At 43.3% G+C, this 22,441-nt stretch overlaps 1 protein-coding gene across 1 annotated transcript in view; it reads right to left on the minus strand.

Moving 5' to 3' along the window:
* LOC117354455 (oocyte zinc finger protein XlCOF6-like) overlaps positions 1–22,441 on the minus strand; it is a 31,470-nt gene that overhangs the window by 3,423 nt on the left and 5,606 nt on the right. Inside the window, exons 3-4 of the mRNA XM_033932037.1 lie at positions 8,290–8,511; positions 6,754–6,975 (exon numbers count right to left, since the gene is read on the minus strand). Of these exons, the coding sequence (XP_033787928.1) occupies positions 6,754–6,975; positions 8,290–8,511 (444 nt within the window). The remainder of the gene's footprint in view (positions 1–6,753; positions 6,976–8,289; positions 8,512–22,441) is intronic.

Below are 22,441 nucleotides of genomic sequence, written 5' to 3' on the forward strand. Positions count from 1 at the left end.
GATAACAGAAAGAGGGCAGATGCTGGATGAAAGAGGGGAGAGAAAGTAGATAGAGTTAGTGAAGGACTGCAGAAGAGGAGGGAGATACTGATGGAAAAGGAGAGCTAAAAAGAGGAGATGATAGAAAGAAAGAGGGGACAGATCCTGTTTGAAAGGGGTTAACAGAAAGCACACAACTGCTGAACAGAAGGGGGAGAGAAAATAGAGCTAATGAAAGATTGGGGAGAAAGAGGAAGTGAAATAGAAGAGTCGGGTGAGGGAAAGAAATAGCAAGTTGTAAGTAGACAGTAAAAAAAGAGAAAAGAAGAAGGAAATTGAAGACTGAATAGTAAGAATGAATTAAATCTGAGCAGAGAAGCATACAAATTAACTGATGGAAGCTGAAAAGAAGCAGAGGAGAGGGAAAAATTACAAATGGACAGGAAATCTTGACAAGATAAGATAAAGAGAAGATGGAGTAAAGCAGAAACCAGAGACTGGCCAACACAATTAGAGAAAGTAAATGGCTTGAGAAAAAAAAACAACGTATAATATATACACGGAGTGTTCGATATTTTATCTACCTCAGTAAGAAAGAAAAAAGTTTTCAAAAAGTTTTTGTTTTATTTTTCAGTATAGTCCCCCAATAGCTCCATACACTTCATCCACTTTTCCTGCAATGACTTTAACCCCTTTGCAAATAATTCTTCTCTTTGACCTTCAAACTAGGACGTCACAGCTCCTTGACATCTTCATCACTTCAAAAACGTTGCACACGAAGAGATTTCTTCAAAACACGGAACAGGAAATAATCAGAGGGAGGAGTCAGGTCAGGACTGTCGGGTGGATGGTTCAGCTGCTGAAACCCACGTTCTCGGATGGCAGCCTGCGATTATTGGGACATGTGCACCAGCCCATTGTCATGAAGAAGCAGCACGTCTTTTCTCCTTGATTGACTCTCGCAAAACAATTATTGAGTTGGCGTAACTCTCCCCAGTTCCGGTTGTCTTGTGTGGGAAGAACTCCAGAAGCAAGAGTCTGTCATCATCCCAGAAGACAGTTGCCATGACTTTTGCTTGCAGATTTTTCTGTCTTGAACTTTTTTGGGGTGTGGGGGGGGGGTGACTTGTGCTTCCACTGCATAGACTCCATTATGGACTCAGGATCTCTGTAATAGACCCAAGTCTCATCTCCAGACACCAAACGATGAAAAATATTCACTTGGTCTTCACGGAGCATCTCCAAGTTCTCCTGGAGCCTCCTGGCCTTCTGATAGGGCATCAGCATTCTAGAACCCATCTTGCACTAACCTTGGACACGTCCAACTTGTCATGATTTATTTTCCAAACTGTACCTGTCAAGATGCCCATTTCTTCAGCTATTCGGGAAACCTTAACTCGTCTGTCTGACAAAATGAATAATAATAATTTATTTTTATATACTGCCTAACCAGCAGTTCATAGCGGTTTACACAATAGGTACTCAGCATACAATATAATAATAACATCATACAGAATAAAATTCTAAGGGCCTGTTTTGCAAAGCCCATAGAGATTTAAAGGGCTTCGGGGCCATTGCCATGCAGCAGCTGCTCGTGCAGCTTCGTAAAACGGGGTAAGTGACTAATACTAAACTATTAAAGTATTAAAACTAATGAATAAAACTCCCCCACAATATAAACTAAAATAAGTATAGATAAAAAGATTAAAAGTATGAAGGGCAAAGAGAGAGTAGAGAGGGACAGATTCTTCAAACTTTCGAAAAATAAGAGAACAAGAGGGCATTCGGAAAAGTTGAAAGGGGACAGATTCAAAACGAATGCTAGGAAGTTCTTCTTTACCCAACGTGTGGTGGACACCTGGAATGCGCTTCCAGAGGGCGTAATAGGGCAGAGTATGGTACTGGGGTTCAAGAAAGGATTGGACAATTTCCTACTGGAAAAGGGGATAGAGGGGTATAGATAGAGGATTACTGCACAGGTCCTGGACCTGTTGGGCCGCCGCGTGAGCGGACTGATGGGTACGATGGACCTCAGGTCTGACCCAGCAGAGGTATTGCTTATGTTCTTATTATAACTACATGATAATGTGAAAATCAGTAATGTATATTATATTATTTAAATAAGTCCTTTCCTGTTTTATATATTTCTGTGGAAGTTGTTTCCAGAGGCTGTGCAGTGCAAGGGTCATCTTCACTGGACTCTCTACCCCACTTAAACAGCTTGCTCCAAAATTTTACTTTGTAGGATGATGGGGCAGATTCACCATGGATCTCCTTTGGCTTTTTCCTTTCTTAGGTGAGAAATTTTATCACTGAAAGGTCCTCCAAATCTAGCAGTTTCTTAGTTGATTTGCACAAGGACTCTTTTGATATCCTTTTGGAATGATAAACTCGCGCTGAGTCACAATTGTACATGAGTAATCTTGAGAAATGTCACAACATACGTGTTACTTTCTTTCATACTTAAGTAGATAAATATTGAATGCCCCTTGTATTATAGTTTAGGAATAACAGAAAATGGCAATAAGGTATTTTTTTTTATTGGACCATGAGAGGGAGTAAGGCAGGAGGATGGGGAGTGGTGAAGGAGGATAAGGAAGTGGCGGATAGACTAAACATGTTCTTTTCGTCAGTTTTTACAAGAGAGGACAGATCCAGCGTGCTGGAACCTGAAAAAATCTTTATAGGAGATCAAGCAGAAAAATTAACGTCCATGGAGGTAAGCCTCGAAGACGTGCTCAAGCAGATATATAGATTAAAAAATGACAAATCTCCGGGCCCGGACAGAATCCACCCTAGAGTATTGAAAGAGCTAAGAGGAAATAGTGGATTTACTACAGCAGGTTTGTAATCTATCCCTGAAAACAGGAGTGATCCCAGAGGATTGGAAGATAGCAAATGTTACACCGATCTTTAAAAAAGGGTCGAGAGGCGACCCGGGGAACTACAGACCGGTAAGTCTGACTTCGGTTCCGGGGAAGATGGTGGAAGCGCTGATAAAAGACAGCATCGATGAACATCTAGAAAGGAATAAACTGATGAAAACAAGCCAACATGGTTTCTGCAAGGGAAGATCGTGCCTAACAAACTTATTGCACTTCTTCAAAGGAATAAACAAGCAAATGGACGAAGGGGCCCCCACAGACATCGTATACTTGGATTTCCAAAAAGACTTTGACAAGGTACCCCATGAACGCTTGCTTAGGAAACTGAAGAACCATGGGGTGGAAGGGGATGTACATAGATGGATCAAAAATTGGTTGGCGGGTAGGAAGCAAAGGGTAGGAGTGAAGGGCCACTACTCGGACTGGAGAAGGGTCATGAGTGGTGTTCCGCAGGGGTCGGTACTCAGACCGCTGCTGTTCAATATATTCATAAATGACCTAGAAACAGGGCTGAAGTGCGAAGTTATAAAATTCGCAGATGACACAAAACTTTTTAGTGGGGTTAGGAATAAAGAGGACTGTGAAGATTTACAAAGGGACCTGAACAAACTGGGAGAGTGGGCAAATAAATGGCAGATGAAGTTTAAAATGTAGAGAAATGTAAAGTCTTGCATGTAGGAAATAGAAACCCAGTGTACAGCTATACGATGGGTGGGCTGGTAATGGGTGAAAGTAGCCTAGAGAAGGACTTAGGGGTACTGGTGGACAAAACAATGAAGCCGTCGGCACAGTGCGCAGTGGCCTCTAAGAAGAATGCTAGGTATTATCAAGAAAGGTATTACAACCAGAACGAAAGAAGTTATCCTGCCGTTATATCGGGTGATGCTGCGCTCACATCTGGAGTGCCTTAAGAAGGATATGGCGATACTCGAGAGGGTTCAGAGGAGAGCGACGCGACTGATAAAAGGTATGGAAAACCTTTCATATGCTGAAAGATTGGAGAAACTGGGGCTCTTTTTCCTGGAGAAGCGGAGGCTTAGAGGGGACATGAAAGAGACTTACAAGATCATGAAGGGCATGGAGAAAGTGGAGAAGGACAGATTTTTTAAACTTTTGAAAATTACAAGAACGAGAGGGCATTCAGAAAAATTAAGAGGGGACAAATTCAAAACCAATGCTAGGAAGTTCTTCTTTACCCAAAGGGTGGTAGACACCTGGAATGCGCTTCCAGAGGGTGTGATACGACACAGTACGCTATTGGGTTTCAAGAAGGGATTGGATGATTTCCTGAAAGAAAAGGGGATTGAAGGGTATAGATAGAGGACTGGATGATTTCCTGAAGGAGAAGGGGATTGAAGAGTACAGATAGATGATTACTATGCAGGGCCTGGACCTGATGGGCCGCCACGTGAGTGGACTGCTGGGCATGATGGACCTCTGGTCTGACCCAGCAGAGGCACTGTTTATGTTCTTGTGACTATTATATTGTTGGACTGCAGGGGGCTCTAGCATAAGAGTCAGCCACCTGGAGGAAAGTAATGCAACCCTGCTGAATCAGAGGGATGGGACTCAGACAGGGAGGAGTACTTCTAAACCAGTCTGAAGTCATTGAGGGAGGTCCCGATGGAGAGGCTTCCCTAGCAGTGGATTGAATCAAAGCCCTGGGAAAGATGAAACATAGAAACATGATGGCAGATAAAAGGCCACATGGACCATCCAGTCTGCCCATTCGCAGTACCATTATCTCTTCCTCTCTCTAAGAGATCCCACGTGCCTAACCCAAGCTTTCTTAAATTCAGACACAGTCTCTGTCTCCACCATCTCTTCCCAGAGACTGTTCCATGCATCTACCACCCTTTCTGTAAAAAAAAAGTATTTCCTTAGATTACTCCTGAGCTTATCACCTCTTAATTTCATCCTATGCCTTCTCATTCCAGAGCTTCCTTTCAAATGAAAGAGAAATGACTCGCATGCATTTACGCCATGTAGATATTTAAACATCTCTATCATATCTCCTCTCTCTCGCCTTTCCTCCAAAGTATACATATCGAGATCTTAAGTCCATCCCCATATGCCTTATGATGTAGACCATTTATCTGCCTTCCTCTGTGAGCAGTGTATCAGTCATGCTTCCGATTGTCCAGGGAGAGGGGGGGGATAGGAAGGAGTGTGAGGTGCCAGTCACTGTGGGGGTCAGGGGTGGGAATAGGAATGGGGGAGGGAGAGAAGTTGGAAGTTTTTAGCTGCCAGCTAAAACAGAGATGTGTTGCAACTGATGGGGCCTGGGGCCGTCTCTGGCTACCCACTGAACTGTGGGATGAGGGGAGGGAGTTCAGGCAGAGCAGGTGTGGTGGGAAGAGGGCAAAAATGCTACACACCAAGGGATAAGAGGAAAGGGAGAAATGCAGGAAACCATAGGGGGAAATGCTATACTTGAATATAAAGCCTCCGGCTTATACTCAAGTTAACAATTTTCTCCACTTTTTAAGGGAAAACTTAACTCAGTCTAACTCGGATAGGCTTATATTCGAGTATGTATGGTAAGCAGTCAATAAAAGTTTGTGATTAGATTAGATCCCTTGAACATAAAAACTACAATAGAATTGTACAATTGTACAATTACAATATTGCATGTGACTGTAAGAGAATCATAGAGATTCCCAGCCCATTTACCACCATCCCCCTTCCCAGAAACATCATTCTAACAGCTTATTCCTTTCTCCTATGTTATTGCTAATTTTCATTTTCTTTTTCTCTATATTTTAGATATGTTCTGGGACCCTTTCCTGCAGTCCTCTTCTTGAGGTCAAAAATTGTATCTTTCCTCTCCCTCCATCAAGGCGATTCTACTGCTGGTTAAAATTTTACTACTGCAAACTGTAATCACAATAAAAGTTGATAATGGAGGCCTGAACATAAGAATTGCCACTGCTGGGTCAGACCAGTGGTCCATCGCGCCCAGCAGTCCGCTCATGTGGCAGTCCTCAGGTCAAAGACCAATGCCCTGATTGAGTCTAGCCTGACCTGCGTACGTTCTGGTTCAGCAGAAACTTGTCTAACCTTATCTTGAATCCATGGAGGGTGTTTTCCCCTATAACGACCTCCAGAAGAGCGTTCAAGATTTCTATCCCCTTTTAACTTTAGAGAGTGCCCTCTTGTTCTTTCTACCTTGGAGAGGGTGAACAACCTGTCTTTATCTACTAAGTCTTCAGTATCTTAAATGTTTCTATCATGTCCCCTCTCAGTCTCCTCTTTTCAAGAGAGAAGAGGCCCAGTTTCTCTAATCTCTCTCACTATAAGGCAACTCCTCCAGTCCCTTAACCATTTTAATCGCTCTTCTTCTCCGGACCCTTTTGAGTAGTACCATGTCCTTCTTCTTGTATGGTGACCAGTGCTGGACGCAGTATTCCAGGTGAGGGCGTACCATACAGAGCGGACTGTACATTATTGGCTATACAAGGGCCAGTCCTAATGACATTGGTGTGTTGTTTGGCCCACTGGAGATTACAAAAAGAGCATCACACTGTCTTTCTAAACAGCAAATACATTTCATGAACCTACGCCTTAAATTTTATAATTATTTACACAAAGATTTTATATACAATACAATGTGTACTCATATCCTGCTATATCCCAGCAGAGTTCAATGCGGTTACAAGTAAAGAGACTGGACAATACTTGTATTTGATAGGAGAGCATTCTAGGATAGAAATAGATATAAAAATATATCAGCACCAAATCCCAGCCTGCTAAAGAAGGATACTCTGAAGATGTCATCAGTGATGCACATTTGTAAGTGAACTGGTGACTACAGATGCTTTAACTGTGATATCACAATGATACAGCAGTTTGTTCCATTCTGATGTCACAGTCATTCAGATCTACTCACTCGTTATGGGAGTCTCACTTCTCTCCAAGTCAGGATGTTCGGTTGCATACAGCTCTTCCTCTTGTTTAATGCAGTATGAAAATACAGATGTGATAACTGGAAAGTCTGTGCTGTGTCTGGAGTTATTTTCCTTTCTCTTAAAGAAAAACTTATCACTGTGATGCAGCTCATCTTCCTCTTTAATCTTCATTAAAACATCAGGACCGGAAGCTGTGCAACCTACTGCATTTGCAAACATATACCAAGTTTATTAATTAATTAAGTTTCCAAGTTTATTAAAATTTGTCAAAGCGGAATACATTAAAAAAATAAAATAAAATTTGGTGACAAACAATGAATACTTAACCCCTCTTCTACTAAACTGCTCTAGCAGTTTGTAGCGCAGAAAGCCACGCTGAATGGCCTGCGCTGCTCTTGACGCTCATAGGAACTCTATGAGCGACGGGAGCAGCGCGAGCCATTCAGCGCGGCTCACCGCACTAAAAACTGCTATCACTGTTTTGTAGAAGAGGAGGTTAGGGTAGATACCTGACAAATCGATACCTAAGGGAAGAAGGGTGGAACTACAATCTTTTATAGGAGAGAAGGAGAAAAGGTAAAACGATGGGGAAGGGAAAGTATGCTCTTCCTTAGTTAAAGTTCAATTGGGAGAGGTCTGTGATTTTTTGCTTGGATGAAAGGTCATAAATTATAAGCATCCCTAAACATAAAATTTTTAAATTTATTTTAAATGTATCGATATTTTCCTCTTCTCTTAGAGGAGGGGCGGGACCACTGCAGAGGAAACAGCTCCGAAGCAGTTTGGAAAGACGCTATAACTGCGATCTTGTTTGCAGGCTGGTCTTCAAAGGTAAACAGTGCGGGGAGGCCAAGGGGGGAATTCGGACGTCAGGGGAGAGAAACCGGACACCAGGGGGGAGGAAGCCGGACAGCAGCACTTCCCGACTGATACTCCCCACTCGCCCATAAAGCAGGTGGTGGCAGCAGCCGGCCAGCAAGAGCAGCGCTGCCGCTCCTGCTTTAGGGGGCGAGGGGGGTGGTCAGCCGAATGAATCGATTCGAATCAATTCACCTGAAGTGAATCGGTGAATTGATTCGAATCGTGAATCGGGCAGCACTAGTCCCAAGTACTTGGTAGAAACCCAAAGAGTAGCAACATTCCAGAGCTGAGATTGTGATGTCATAATGCCTCAATCCAATGCCTAAGAGCCAGCCTCATCAGTGATGTCACAATGGGTTCATTATCTTATACTTGGCTCACATAAAAACATAAGACTTGCCATACTAGGACAGACCGAAGGTCCACGAGCCCAGTATTCTGTTTCCATAGGATATAAAAGGACCGTACTCTGGCACTCCTTGCATCTTTCACATCACCATTTGCTTGGTTGACAGCAATTTCTCAGACCCCTGGTTTCATGTCACCAACTGCAGGCTGTTCACCCTGCCTTGCTTTGACTGTCATCAGCTGTACAGCTCTTTCTTCTGTCTGGACAGAACAAGAGAGTTTAACTGCAGTCTCTTCTTGCTACTTACTTGTTAAGGGCACGTCGCTGCCCTCTGATTCAGGATGTCCTATTTCATGCGGCTCCTCCTTTTCTTCTTTAATGATGACTGAAAACACAGATGTGATGAGTGGAAGGCCTGTGCTGGGGCTGGGGTTATTTTCCTTCCCTTCAAAGGCAGAATAATCATTGCAAAGTGGCTCATCCTCCACTTTAATCCTCGACAAAACCTCAGAATCGGTAGTTGTCGAATCTGTTGTGGGCAGGAAAATGCAAAGACAACATTCAAATTGTCGATGTATCAATTGCATTTAATATGGAAATCAGCACAACAGCAGCACATCCTATGGCGTGTTATGTACAGTAAAACCTTGGATTGCAAGTAACTTGGTTTGCAAGTATTTTGCAAGACAAGCAAAACATTTGATTAAATTTTAACTTGATGTACAAGCAATGTCTTGCAATACAAGTACATACAGTAAACACACATCACAACTGAGCCGATGGTTCTTCTCTTTCTGATGCTGCAAGAGTGTAGTGACTGTCCTAAACGAGCGAAGTCTTGCAATACGAGTACATACAGTATACACACGTCACATCATCACAACTGAGCCGATGATTCTTCTCTCTCTGACGCTGCAAGAGTGTAGTGACTGTTCTAAACAAGTAAAGTCTTGCAATACGAGTACATACAGTATACACACGTCACATCATCATAACTGAGCCGATGGTTCTTCTCTCTCTGTCGCTGCAAGAGTGTAGTGACTGTTCTAAATTAAAGAGGTCTTGCAATACAAGTACGTACAGTATTTTGTTTTAAAGTTTTTGGGTTGTGGAATGAATCGTCTGAGTTTCCATTATTTCCTACGGGGAAATTTGCTTTGATATACGAGTGCTTTGGATTACAAGCATGCTTCCGGAACGAATTATGCTCGCAAACCAAGGTTTGACTGTTTATGTTTATTTTTTTTCTGTACCAGTTTTTAGTATGAAATATCAAAGCAGCTAATAAAAATAAAGCCAAAACACATTAACCAAAGAAGAGAAAGAACTCCAATCATCATGACAGGAAAGCATAACGACAGACATGTCACGATGATTGGAGTTCCGCTCGGACTTCAACATGTAACTTTTTCTTCCTGGCCTTTACTGGCTCAGAGTGTCCATGGAGGTCAATAAGTTAAAGAACAAACAGTATCTATTTCTCTCGGGCTGCTTTCTTTACTACTGTCCCTGATAAATATGTAGTGGGGATGGTTTTGAAATATATATTTTATGCGCCTGATCAGCTAAGATCCGTTTTGGACCTCAAGGGGTTTATCAGAGATGAAGTGTCTGGTTTAAATAATTAGTAACTGGGGGTTTTGATGTATTAAGCCTTTGCCTAAATTGTTTCCTGTAACTTATCTCTCAGTAATTTTGATTCCTCTTTTCCTTGTTTGTGGTCTAAGAAAGAACTATTTCCATATGGGGAGAGTGTGGCACATTGATTAAAGCTACAGCCTCAGCACCCTGAGGTTGTGGGTTCAATCCCACGCTGCTCCTTGTGACACTGGGCAAGTCACTTAATCCCCTCAATGCCCCAGGTACATTAGATAGATTGTGAGCCCACCGGGACAGACAGGGAAAAAATGCTTGAGTACCTGAATAAATGCATGTAAACCCTTCTGAGCTCCCCTGGGAGAACGGTATAGAAAATTGAATAAATAAATAAGATTGTTATTACTTCTTAGTTTTTACTTAGATTTATTTTCATGTTGGATTATGGCTCTGTTTTTCCTTAAACAAGTTGTTATACTTGTGAAAAAGTTATAATTAATATACCGTATTTGCCGGCGTATAGGACGACTGGGCGTATAAGACGACCCCCCAACTTTTAGTTAAAAAATAGAGTTTTGTGTTATACTCGCCGTATAAGACGACCCCTTCTTCCTTCTCCACCCCTTTGTATTCCCCATGTGCTTTCAGCGTTCTTCTCCCTCCTCTGTCTTCAAGTGCTTTCAGAGTCCTCCCCCCCCCCTCCTGTCTTCACCATGGCATTTCAGCGTCCTTCTCCCCCCCCCTCCTTCTCTACCGCCCCGGTTGCAGCACAGCCAGCCAGGTCCCCTTACTTTTGTGGCACTTCCCCGACCGACCGACAACAGCCCGGGTCCGACAAACTTCCCTGCCCTTAACCGCGAATCTAAATTACCTTCTTACAGCTGCTGTAAGAAGGTAATTTAGATTCGCGGCTACAGGGCAGGGAGGATTGTCGGACCCGGGCTGTTATCGGTCGGTCGGGGAAGTGCCACAAAAGTAAGGGGACCTGGCCGGCTGTGCTGCAACCGGGGCGGGGCGGCCGCCCTTCTCTCTTGGTACCGCGAGGCTACTCTCCTTCTCCTTACCTGCCATGCCTGCAGCACAGAGCCGAACGGAAGTCTTCCCGACGTCAGCGCTGACGTCGGAGGGAGGGAGGGCTTTGTTTAAGCTTTGTTTAAGCCCTCCCTCCCCTCCGACGTCAGCGCTGACGTCTGGAAGACTTCCGTTCGGCTCTGTGCTGCAAGCAGAGAAGGTAGGGAGAAGAAGAGCCGCGCGACTGAGTACATCCAGCCCCGCAAGTAAAGGCATGTAAACTGTACCCGGCGTATAAGACGACCCCCGACTTTGGGGAGGATTTTAAGGTACTAAAAAGTCGTCTTATACGCCGGCAAATACGGTATATGTAGTGGGAGAAGAGTAGTAGAGAAGTAACTACATTTCTCCCTCCGTATTCGCTGTGATAGGGGATTAACAGAACCGAAAATAACTTTTTCATATGTTATTCGCTGTTTTCTATTAAAAACCATCGTGAATATAGTGAAACCGTGAATAACATGGTGGAAGACCCGGCCTGTTCCTGAAGGAGAGGCAAAACACGGTGAAGAAAGTGCTGGGAATCGGCGATATTCTCTATGCAAGCTGATGCAATTGGGGGGAGGAGCCAGCAAGCTAAAAACCGTGAATAATCGATACCGCGAATGCTGAAATTGTGACTACGGAAGGAGAAGTGTAGAGAGAAATAGGCACTGTCTGTTCTTCAACTTATTGGCCTCCATGGACACTCTATGGGCCCGTAAAGGCCAGGAAGAAAAAGTTACATGTTGAAGTCCAAGTGGAACTTCTTATAAGAAGACATCAGCTCACAAATGTAATTGTGTAATTAAACTCTGGAATTCATTTGCTGGAGAATGTGGTGCAGTCAAGTTAGCTTAGCAGGGTTTAAGAAAGGTTTGGATAATTTCCTAAAAGAAAAAGTCCATAGGCCATTATTGAGATGGCTTGGGGGAATCCACGGCTTATTCCTAGGATGAAATCTGTTTTATTACTTGCGACCAGTTGGCCACTGATGGAAACGGGACACTGAGCTGAATGAACCTTCCGTGTGGCAATTTTAAAGTTCTTAGATAAGGACAATATATTCTACTGTACAAGGACGGGGCCAGGAAAAAAGCGGCAAAATGCCTTGTGGATTCACAAACGAGTTGAATGAGTATCATTCTGAGAAGAGCCACAGGTTGCTTATTCCTGGTCTAGGTGCTAGCTAGGTGGATACTAGGTAATTGAATACGCCAAAATATTTGGCAACACAGAAAATGGCAGCATATAAAAACCACATGGCCTATCCAGTCTTTCCATCTATGCCAGTGGCTTCCAACCCTGTCCTGGAAGGTTTTCATGATTGCCCTAACGAATATGCATGAGAGAGATCTGCATATAATGGAGGTGCCAGGCATGCAAATCTGCTCCATGCATATTCATTAGGGCTATCCTGAAAACCCGACTGGCCTGGGAGGGGGTCCTCCAAGACAGGGTTAGGAACCATTGATCTATGCAAGCTATTAAGCTCCTGAATCCCTTCCTCTCTCTCTGAGATCCTCTGTGCTTGTCCCATGCTATCTTGAATTCAGATATAGTCAAACTTTTCCATAAAGAAGTACATTTCCTTAGATTACTCCAGACTCTGTCTCCTTTCATCCTCATCCTTTGACTCCATATTCCAGAGCTTCCTTTCCTCATTTAAAATTCTTAGCTCAACCATTAAAAATGGGGTAAAGGGGAATGGGACTTCTCGTATACCACTTTTTCTGTGTGGTTTACACAAATCAAAGCGGTTTACATAGGGCCTCTTCTATCAAACAGGTATTTATTATGCACCTGGGGCAATAAAGTGTTAAGTGGCTTTGGCCAGAGTCACAACCTCAGGAACACGAGTGATCTTGATCATAGGGATTTGGAAAAAGATTTACAGAATGGTCCTAATTGGTGGTGTTAGATCAGTTGTTCTTGGGTCACAGATTTGTTATACCGCCTTTCTATGGTGCAAGGTAATTTACATTAATCTATTATAATTATATACCCAACGTTGACGTTCCAGGTATAGTGCTGGTGGCAGTCAGCAAAACATTGATCGCCACAGGCTTTTGGGCCTCGTAGATACAAAATGGGAGACAAACTTTACTACAGAGTAGTTTTTCTGAACTTTTTCTTGTGGTACTCTTTCAAATCTGTGGCATCGCTGGGTATTTCAAAAGCGGATAATATATATTCAGCCGCTTTATTTTTATTTAATATTTTATTTCTTTGCATTTACAGATTGTGCAAGCATCAACGTGCATGAGGAATAAAGTCCGTGCATAAAGTAAAATCAATAGAGGGAAAATCTAAATCTAAATATTAAAGCTCCATGACTTTCTCCAAGTCCACTAAAGGGGGAGGGGAGGAAATCCCATAAGGAAATTAAAACTGACGTCATTATTAGTAGATTAGACGTTGTATGTCTGCCTAGATCTCCTTTTTATTTAACCCTTTCTGGACCATAAGGATCGTAGGCCAATTTTTGTGGTTTTGACGACATTTTTATGGTAAAAAGGGCTTGCAGATGCCAAAAAATTGATTTTTTTTGTGAAATATCATTATTTTTATTTAAAAAATCACACTTCTGGCTTATGGACAGTGTGGCAAGTGAATCTTCTCGTCAATCTAGCAACGACGCTAATGAATGAATGTCGGAACCAGTTTGTTTACATAAAGGCAGTATCATATGGAATCCGTACATATCAAATTTAGAACTGTAGACTATCCCAATCAAAATTTATAGGATTTTAAAGTTATGGGACAAATATGTCCCTTGGTCCTGAAAGGGTTAATCACTTTGTACTTTCATAAAGATGATAATGCTTAATCAATTCCCCTGACAGCACTGGTCGACGATTATCAAGAAAAGCTCTAAGCTGTATAGGGTCATAAAAATAAGTGACGATTACCACCAATTGAATTAAACATTTACAAGGAAAAAAGTAGACAAAATAAGCACCGAGGGCCGATGATTTCGGATGCAAAAACAAAAGCTGCTTTCTTTTATCTATGATGTCTCAGCACAGAGATCTGGGGGGAAAAAACCCCCCCCCCCCCCGACTTTTTCCACCCCATAAACTGCTTTTCTTGGTTCCTACAGTACAATTTTAGAATTCAATCATTATCTAGGACCAAATCAAATGTCACCAAGAAGGTAGTTCTAACTATGACGTGGGGACAAATTTGTCCCTGTCCCCGCGGGACCTATCTCCATCCCCCGTCCTGTCCCTGTGAGTTCTGTTCCCATCTCTGCAAGCTCTATCCTCATCTGCACAAGCTTTGAACACTTCCTTTCTTCTGCAAATTCTTCTTCAAGCAATTGCTGTCTATTCGTTCCTCTTACCATGGTCCAACATTTCTCCCTCCCTCCCACTGTAAAGCATCCTCACTCTCTTCTGCCCCTGGATCCATCTCCCTCTTTTCCTCCTCCCCACTCCTGGACAGTATATCGTCCTCTCTCCTCCACCCCCATGTGCAACATGTCTCCCTCTCTCTCATTGTCCACCCTCTTTCCCTCTCATTCCCTCCCTTGCAAAGGGAGTGGAAAAAGAGAGAGGGATCCAGGGTGCATCTCTCTCACCCTCTCTACAACCACATCCAACATTTCACCCTCTCTCATCCCCTGACTCTTAGGCAGTATCTTTTGCCCCACCAGCTCCATAAACATTTCTCCTTCTATCATTCCCCTCTAGCACCATGCAGTATTTCTCCCTCCATTCCCTCTAGCACACCATGTCCAACATGTCTTGCATCCCTTTCCATCATTCCCACCCTTCTCTTTCCACCACAACATCCAATATGTCTCCCTCCTCTCCACTACTTTGTCCAACAACTCTCCCTCTTTCCGCCTTTCCCCATCTCTTTTTCCCTCCTGCTCCAGGGATACATGTCCAGCCATTTTCCCTTTCTATCCCCTCCCTCACCAGCAGCATCTTTCTTTCATTTCCTTCTCATCCCCCTAGCCCAAGCAGCATCTCTTCCCCTCCCTTCCCACCCCCCCCCCAGCAGTGGAATACCATTTTCAAGCTCCGCCCCCAACTCTACCCCACCCCAGCTTCATCCCCGGACCTGGCATCTCAACTTCTCTTCTCTACCATCCTATAGTTCCCCCCTCACATCTTATCTCTCTTTCCCAACCTCGCCTCAGGGTGTCCATCATTTCTCTACTTCTTCCCTACCTTCCTTCCCCCTTCCATGATCTCCAACATTTTACTGGCTCCACCTTGTGCATTTTGTGGACATCTCTGTTTGTTTGGTGGAAGCCTGACCTTTTGCTTCTGACTTTGGGATCGCTGTTTCCACAGCGCGCCCTCTCAGCGGCTTCTGTGGATTGTCCAGCTCATGAACTACACAGAACTCCTGTGACTCATCTTTCCAGTGAGGAATATAACAACACCTGTTCATCCGGTGATCTGCATCAGCATCACAGAGGAGGAGACATTCACTACATGCCTACATTGTACAAACACAAGCTCTGCTATTACTGTTAGGTAGTAAACAGATGGTCCAATAGGTGGGCCTAGGAAGCGCATGCATTTACTCAATCATTGTTAATAAGAACATTTGTCTGTTACTTCTTTCTGAGCTACTGACTCACATTTGCATTTCTGCTGCTGGGTGTTCGGTTATGAAGGGTAGAGATGACTAAGAATTACAGCTGGACAGTTATACACTTAAAACCTAAGGAAATGTATTTATTTATTATGCTTACTACAGTATAATCTCGTTATAACGGACTTGCTTATAACGGAACCTCGCCTATAGCGTACGAGGTCCACTGGTCCCGGCCGAGCGCCATTATAAACAAACAGAAAATCATCGGATATAGCGGACTCGCATATATCAGACTTTCGGATATAACGGACAACTATTTTGGTCCCCAGAGTCGCTTTTAGTTTTATTCAGCTATAACGGACATGCAGGCTCCACCTACAAGGCACGTGGCATGCCGGTGATATAGTATCAAAATGCAGCCCAGGAAAAAAATGACAAGAGTATTTTTCTTTCCAGTACAGTGTTATGGTTTGCAATCATTTCGTGCCATACCAATGTTTTGCTGAGTTTTGTTATTGATGTTGCTGATATGCTTGTGCAGTGACTGTTGTTCATCAATTTACGTTGTTTCAAGTTGCCCTAAATAAAGTTTTAAAAAAAATGCAACTCTGGATATAATGGACTCTGGATATAACGGACCGTTTTTCCAGGTCCCTTGAAGTCCGTTATAATGAGACTATACTGTATAATAATTTCTGAGGTGTTATCTTATAACTGGATCACAAGGCTCCCATTTCAGCAGTGGAAAGATACTAGTTGTAGTTTGAAGATTTTGGTAAAGTGGTACATAAGTCACTTTGCACCAAATACGTCAGCTGTAAGATAGCACGACCTGGTTCCCAGAGCTCCCTATAAATTCACAGACCTACATTCAGGATCTGGATATCTAGGGGTGAATATAACAAGAATGATATTTAAACTATATCTGGCCAATTACATAGATTTAGTTAATAACATCATACATGAGCTAAATAGATGGAAACATTTAAATATATCATGGTTGGGAAGAATACATTCCATCAAAATTATTGTTCTTCCTAAACTATTATATCTATTTTCTGCAATTCCGATCTTAATACCATCTTCCTTCTTTAAAGGATTGGAGAAAACACTTTTTTTTCCCTATATTTGGAATCATAAACACTCAAAAGAGTTCAACATAGTATGTTATATCAACCCAAAAAATTAGGTGGAATGGCGGTCCCGCATTTTCAATTGTACTATCAGGCAGCTCAGCTTCAATATTTGATTAGTTGGAAATTTGAACCTCAAAAGAGTTGGGTAATTATGGAACAAAATTTAATAGAAGTCCCTCTCTGGGTAATTCCATGGGTGTCTAATGAAAATCTGAAAAAACTGGCCTTTAATACTAACTCTATTATACAATATACTTTGACCTTCTGGATTAAGATATAACCTAAACTTATGAGCTCTCAAAATTTTCTCCATGAAACAGCTGTAAGATATGCGCCCTCTTTTCCCCCAGGGAAATTAGATAAGGCTTTTTATAAATGGGAAAAGCAAGGTCTAAAAACGTTGGGTCAACTTATAAATGATGGCAAATTAATCTCATTTGGTAAATTGAAATCAGAATATGGCCTTGAGGACCGAGTTTATTTCACTACAGACAAATAATTGACTTTTATAAAAAAGAGTATTACAAGAGCTAATTCAACCATTAACGCTCTTGGAGAAGGCATTTCTATATGGAGCAAAAGGGGGGAAATATTACACGAATGTACAATGCTATTATTCAAATTATTATACTGCCCTCCAAATATAAAACAACTTAGGAGGAGGTACTTGGGAAAACCTTTGAACAAAATACTTGGAACAAGCAACTAGGTTCTTTAATTTGTGTATCTATTTCTAGTAATATGGTTGAGAATGGGTATAAAATGTTGTATCAATGGTACTATACCCGGTACGTCTAAAAGCTATGTTTGGAAAAGGTACAGATGAATACTGGAGAATGTGTGGGGCCCAAGGCTCATTTATACATATTTGGTGGAACTGTCACAAGATATAAGTTTTTTGGGAACAAGTAATGAGTTTTGTATCTGAGGTATTGGAAATTCAGGTATATAAGACTAAAGAGAGTTGTCTACTGAATATGGTTACACTGGAAATAACAGAACATCATAGGAAATGGATATGTTTAGTTATGACATCAGCACGAATGGTATTAGCTACATATTGGGAAAAAACAAGACATACCATCAATAAAGATAGTACAATCTAAGCTAAATTTTTTTTATAATATGTCTAAATTAACTGCAATGAAAAGAAACCAGATATCTACATTTCAAAAAATATGGTAAAAATATAAAAATTGGGAAGAATTCGCTATATTAGATTAAATTAAACGTAAATTTGATGAACAACAGTCACTGCACAACATATCAGCAACATCAATAACAAAACTCAGCAAAACATTGGTATGGCACGAAATGATTGCAAACCAGAACACTGTACTGGAAAGAAAAATACTCTGTCATTTTTTTTCTGGGCTGCATTTTGATACTATATCACTGGCATGCCACGTGCCTTGTAGGTGGATCCTGCATGTCCGTTAGAACATAAGAACATAAGAACTGCCATCTCCGGATCAGACCTTTGGTCCATCAAGTCCGGCGATCCGCGCACGCGGAGGCCCTGCCAGGTGTACCCTGGCGTAATTTATAGTCCATCATATCTTTATATGCCTCTCTTAAGGAGATATGCATCTAGTTTGCTCTTGAAGCCTAGGACGGTCGATTCCGCAATAATCTCCTCTGGGAGGGCATTCCAGGCGTCAACCACTCTCTGAGTAAAGCAGAACTTCCTGACATTAGTCCTGAACCTGTCCCCCCTTAGCTTCATTTCATGTCCTCTAGTCCGTGTCAAATTGGACAATGTAAATAATCTTCTCTGCTCTATTTTGTCGATTCCTTTCAGTATTTTGAAGGTCTCGATCATATCCCCACGCAGTCTCCTTTTCTCTAGGGAGAACAATCCTAGTGTTATAAGTCTATCCTCGTATTCCAGTTTCTCCATACCCTTCACCAGTTTTGTTGCTCGTCTCTGCACCCTCTCCAGCAGTTTTATATCCTTCTTTAGGTAGGGAGACCAATGTTGGACGCAGTATTCCAAGTGTGGTCTGACCATTGCCCTATAAAGCGGCATTATAACTTTCTCCGATCTACTCGAGATTCCTTTCTTTATCATGCCCAACATTCTATTTGCCTTCTTTGCCGCTGCCGCGCATTGTGCCGACGGCTTCAGGGTCCTTTCTATCAGTACACCCAGGTCCTTTTCTTGTTCACTCTTCCCCAGAGTTGCACCTGACATTGTATACTCGTATTCCTTATTCTTATTGCCTAAATGCATTACCTTGCATTTCTCCACATTGAACTTCATCTGCCATTTCTCCGCCCATGTTTCTAACCGACACAAGTCGCTCTGGAGTTCCTCTCTATCCTCCTGCGATCTGATTGCCCGGCATAGTTTTGTATCATCTGCAAACTTGATGATCTCACTGGTTGTTCCTTCCTCCAGGTCATTGATATAAATATTAAAAAGGATCGGCCCAAGTACCGAGCCCTGTGGTACACCACTAGTCACTTTCTCCCAGTCGGAGAACTTCCCATTTATGCCCACTCTCTGCTTTCGGTTTTCCAGCCATTTGCCTATCCACCTTTGTATATCCCCCTCTATGCCATGGCTTTGTAGTTTCCTGAGAAGTCTTTCATGTGGAACTTTGTCGAACGCTTTCTGGAAGTCCAAGTATATTATGTCCACCGGCTTCCCACTATCAATTTGCTCGTTCACAGTCTCAAAAAATTGGAGTAAATTCGTCAAACATGATTTCCCTTTCCTGAATCCATGTTGACTGGGTTTCATCAAGTCGTGTGCGTCCAAGTGCCAGACTATGCTATCCTTGATCAGTGCTTCAACCATCTTGCCGGGGACAGACGTAAGACTCACAGGCCTATAGTTGCCCGGTTCCCCTCTCGATCCTTTTTTAAAAATTGGCGTGACGTTCGCTATCCTCCAGTCGTCCGGTATCTGTCCAGTTCTGATTGTCAGGTTTGCAAGTTTTTGCAATAACTCTCCGATTTCAACCTTCAATTCCTTTAAGACTCTCGGGTGAATTCCATCCGGTCCAGGGGATTTGTCACTTTTAAGTTTGTCGATCTGATAGTATATCTGGTCTAAGTCCACTTCAACTGTGGTGAGGCTGTCTTCTATTTCTCCTGCAAACACTTTCTCCGCTTCAGGTATTGTTGAGGTGTCCTCCTTCGTAAAGACGGACGCAAAGAAGGAATTTAGTTTGTTTGCGATTTGTTTATCTTCCTTGATGTACCCTTTTCTTCCCTGGTCGTCCAGGGGTCCCACTGCCTCTTTTGCAGGTTTTTTCCCTTTCACGTATCTAAAGAAGGGCTTGAAGTTTTTGGCCTCCTGGGCTATTTTTTCCTCATACTCCTGTTTGGCATCCCTCACCGCCTTGTGACATTTCTTCTGATCATCTTTATGTTTGTTCCAGGCTTCGGTTGTCTTTATGCATTTCCATTTTTTGAAAGAGTCCTTCTTTTCTTTTATGGCTTCCTTCACCTGTATGGTAAGCCATGCCGGTTCTCTTTTGCTCTTTGTTCTCCGATCTTTGGAAATCCTCGGAATGTAGAGATCTTGTGCTTCTGTGATAGTATTTTTCAGTAGGGACCATGCCTGATCTACCGTTTCAAGTTTGTCCACCATCTTCTCGAGTCGTTTTTCTACCATGGCTCTCATGCGATCGTATTTACCCTTTTTAAAGTTTAAGGTGGTGGTTAAGGTTTTGGCATGTTTCCCTTTCCCGATGTCAAGTTTAAAGTTGATTACATTGTGATCACTCGTTCCCAGTGGAACCACGACTTCCACTTCTGTTATCGGTCCCGTGAGGCCATTTAGGACCAAATCCAAGGTGGCGTTGCCTCTTGTCGGCTCTTTTACCATTTGTTCCAGGAAGCAATCCCCTAGCACCTCCAGGAACCTGGCCTCCTTGCCGCAGTTGGAGGTTGCTAGTTTCCAGTCTATCCCTGGGAAATTGAAGTCTCCCAATATAATTACATTTCCTGTCTTGCATTCTTGTTTGATTTCCTCCATCACTTCTGAGTCAGTTTCCTCCGCCTGTCCTGGGGGACGATAGTAAAGGCCAATTTTCGTATCTGCGCCATATTGACCAGGAATTTTGATCCAGAGTGACTCAAGCTTCTCTTTCATTTCTGTTGTAACCATTTCAACAGAATCTATTCCCTCCTTAACATATAGAGCAATACCTCCACCTTTCTGCCCTACTCGATCTCTTCTATACAGTTTGTATCCTTGTAGTACTGTGTCCCATTTGTTTTCTTCATTCCACCATGTTTCTGTTATGCCAATGATATCCAATATGTCATGTCTTGCTATTGTCTCTAGTTCCCCCATTTTGTTACCTAGACTTCTAGCATTCGTATACATACATCTAAGTTCCCTTCGTGTTACTCTTGGCCGTCCCTATAGTTTCAATTACGGTATCCTTTACTGCTCCTGTGTTATCACCCTTGTTTGCTGTGTGGTCGTCCCCTCCTGTGTCTGAGTTGTCCCTTCCTGCTTTTTCTCCCTTATTGGCTGTGAGGTCGTCTTCTCTTGTGTAGGAGTAGTAGTCCTTGGCTTCTTCGTCGGGGCATCCTGCTATCCGTGCCATCGACCGGTGGTCGACTGTCGGCTTTCCCCTATCTTTCAGTTTAAAGCCTTCTCGATTGCCTTCTTCATGTTGCCTGCCAAAACTCTTGCTCCTTCCTTGTTGAGGTGTAGTCCGTCCCTTCTGTAGTACTTGCTTTTTCCCCAGAACGCCGTCCAGTTGCGCACGAAGTCGAAGCCTTCTTCTTCGCACCATCGTCTCATCCAGGCGTTGATTACTTGCAATTCCCCTTGTCTCTTTCCATCTGCTCTTGGTACTGGGAGGATCTCAGAGAAGGCCACCTTCACCTCCCTGATCTTCAGTTGTCTTCCGAGTGAGCGGAGCTGGCCCTTCAGCTCTTCCCTGTCATACTTCCGCCCGCTCACATCATTTGTTCCCACGTGGATAAGCACAGCGGTGTCCTCTCCCCCTGCGCCATCTATGATCCTGGAGATCCTGTTGGTCACATCCTTCACTCTTGCTCCAGGCAGACAGGTGACAACTCTGTCCTCTCTTCCTCCTGCGGTGTGGCTGTCCACATGTCGTATAATGGAGTCGCCTACGATGATCCCCATCTTCTTTATTCGGGAGTTCCTTGGGGGGCGTAGGTCCACGTCCTTGGAGTAGGGCCAGTCTTCTTCCTCCAATGATACTCTTGAAATTGTTTCCTGTTCTTTGGGTGGGGGGATGTCTTCCTGTGCTCTCACTATTCCTCCTGGTGTGCGGTTGTCTCCTACCTCGTCTTCGGTTTCTTCTGTGTTTGCATGGGTGTCTTCTCTCCTCACATGGGTTTCCTGAGTACAGTTTTCCAGCCCTGGGATCTCTACATGGTGCTGATGAGCTTCCTCTATGAACATTTCTAGTTCCTTGACATCGTCGTTTGGGCTGTACTCCACTAGAATCTTCTCCTGTGCTCGGATTCTGTCTTCGAGTTCCATCACTGTTCCTTCCAATAGTCTTACCTGACATTTCAAGCTATCCATCTCCATGCATCGATTGCAAATGTATGCCTGGATCCCCAAAGGGAGGTAGTCATACATATTGCAGCCGATACAGAAGACCGGAAAGCTCACCTTCTGACTTCCTTGGGCTTCCATTTCTTGCTTCCCTCGTGTGTGCTTGTGTCCCTTGCCTGCTGCTTCCTTATGTTGCTTGCCTTGCTCTCACTTTTGTGTGTGCTGTCTCCGCTCTACCTCACCTTGATTGTATGTGTGGGTTTATTCCCTTGGCGTCTGTCTCTTCCTTACCTTCTGTGTTTGTCGCTTCCTTACCGTTCAGTCCTCCTCGGTGTTCTTGATAGTAGATACTCGTCCCTTGCAAGGCCCTTCGCAAAGGCGCTCTCACTAAGGCGAGCGCCTTTACCGCTCGCCTTCGCCGCGCGCCAAACGGCTGGGCGCCGTTGGCTCCCCCCCTTTTAAGGGGGAGCTTCGGATCGGTGCCTGGCTGACGTCAGAGGGGTGGGCGGAGCTAGCTCTCGCCTCTGCCCCTCACTCTCGCCTGCCCTGCTTCTCCGATTCCTTCCTTCTACCTTCTTTTCTCCTCTCTCAGCTCCTCTTCGCCTGCCTCCTGACTTGCT

The sequence above is a fragment of the Geotrypetes seraphini genome, chromosome 2, assembly GCF_902459505.1.
Source record: "Geotrypetes seraphini chromosome 2, aGeoSer1.1, whole genome shotgun sequence".
NCBI classification, from domain to species: domain Eukaryota; kingdom Metazoa; phylum Chordata; class Amphibia; order Gymnophiona; family Dermophiidae; genus Geotrypetes; species Geotrypetes seraphini.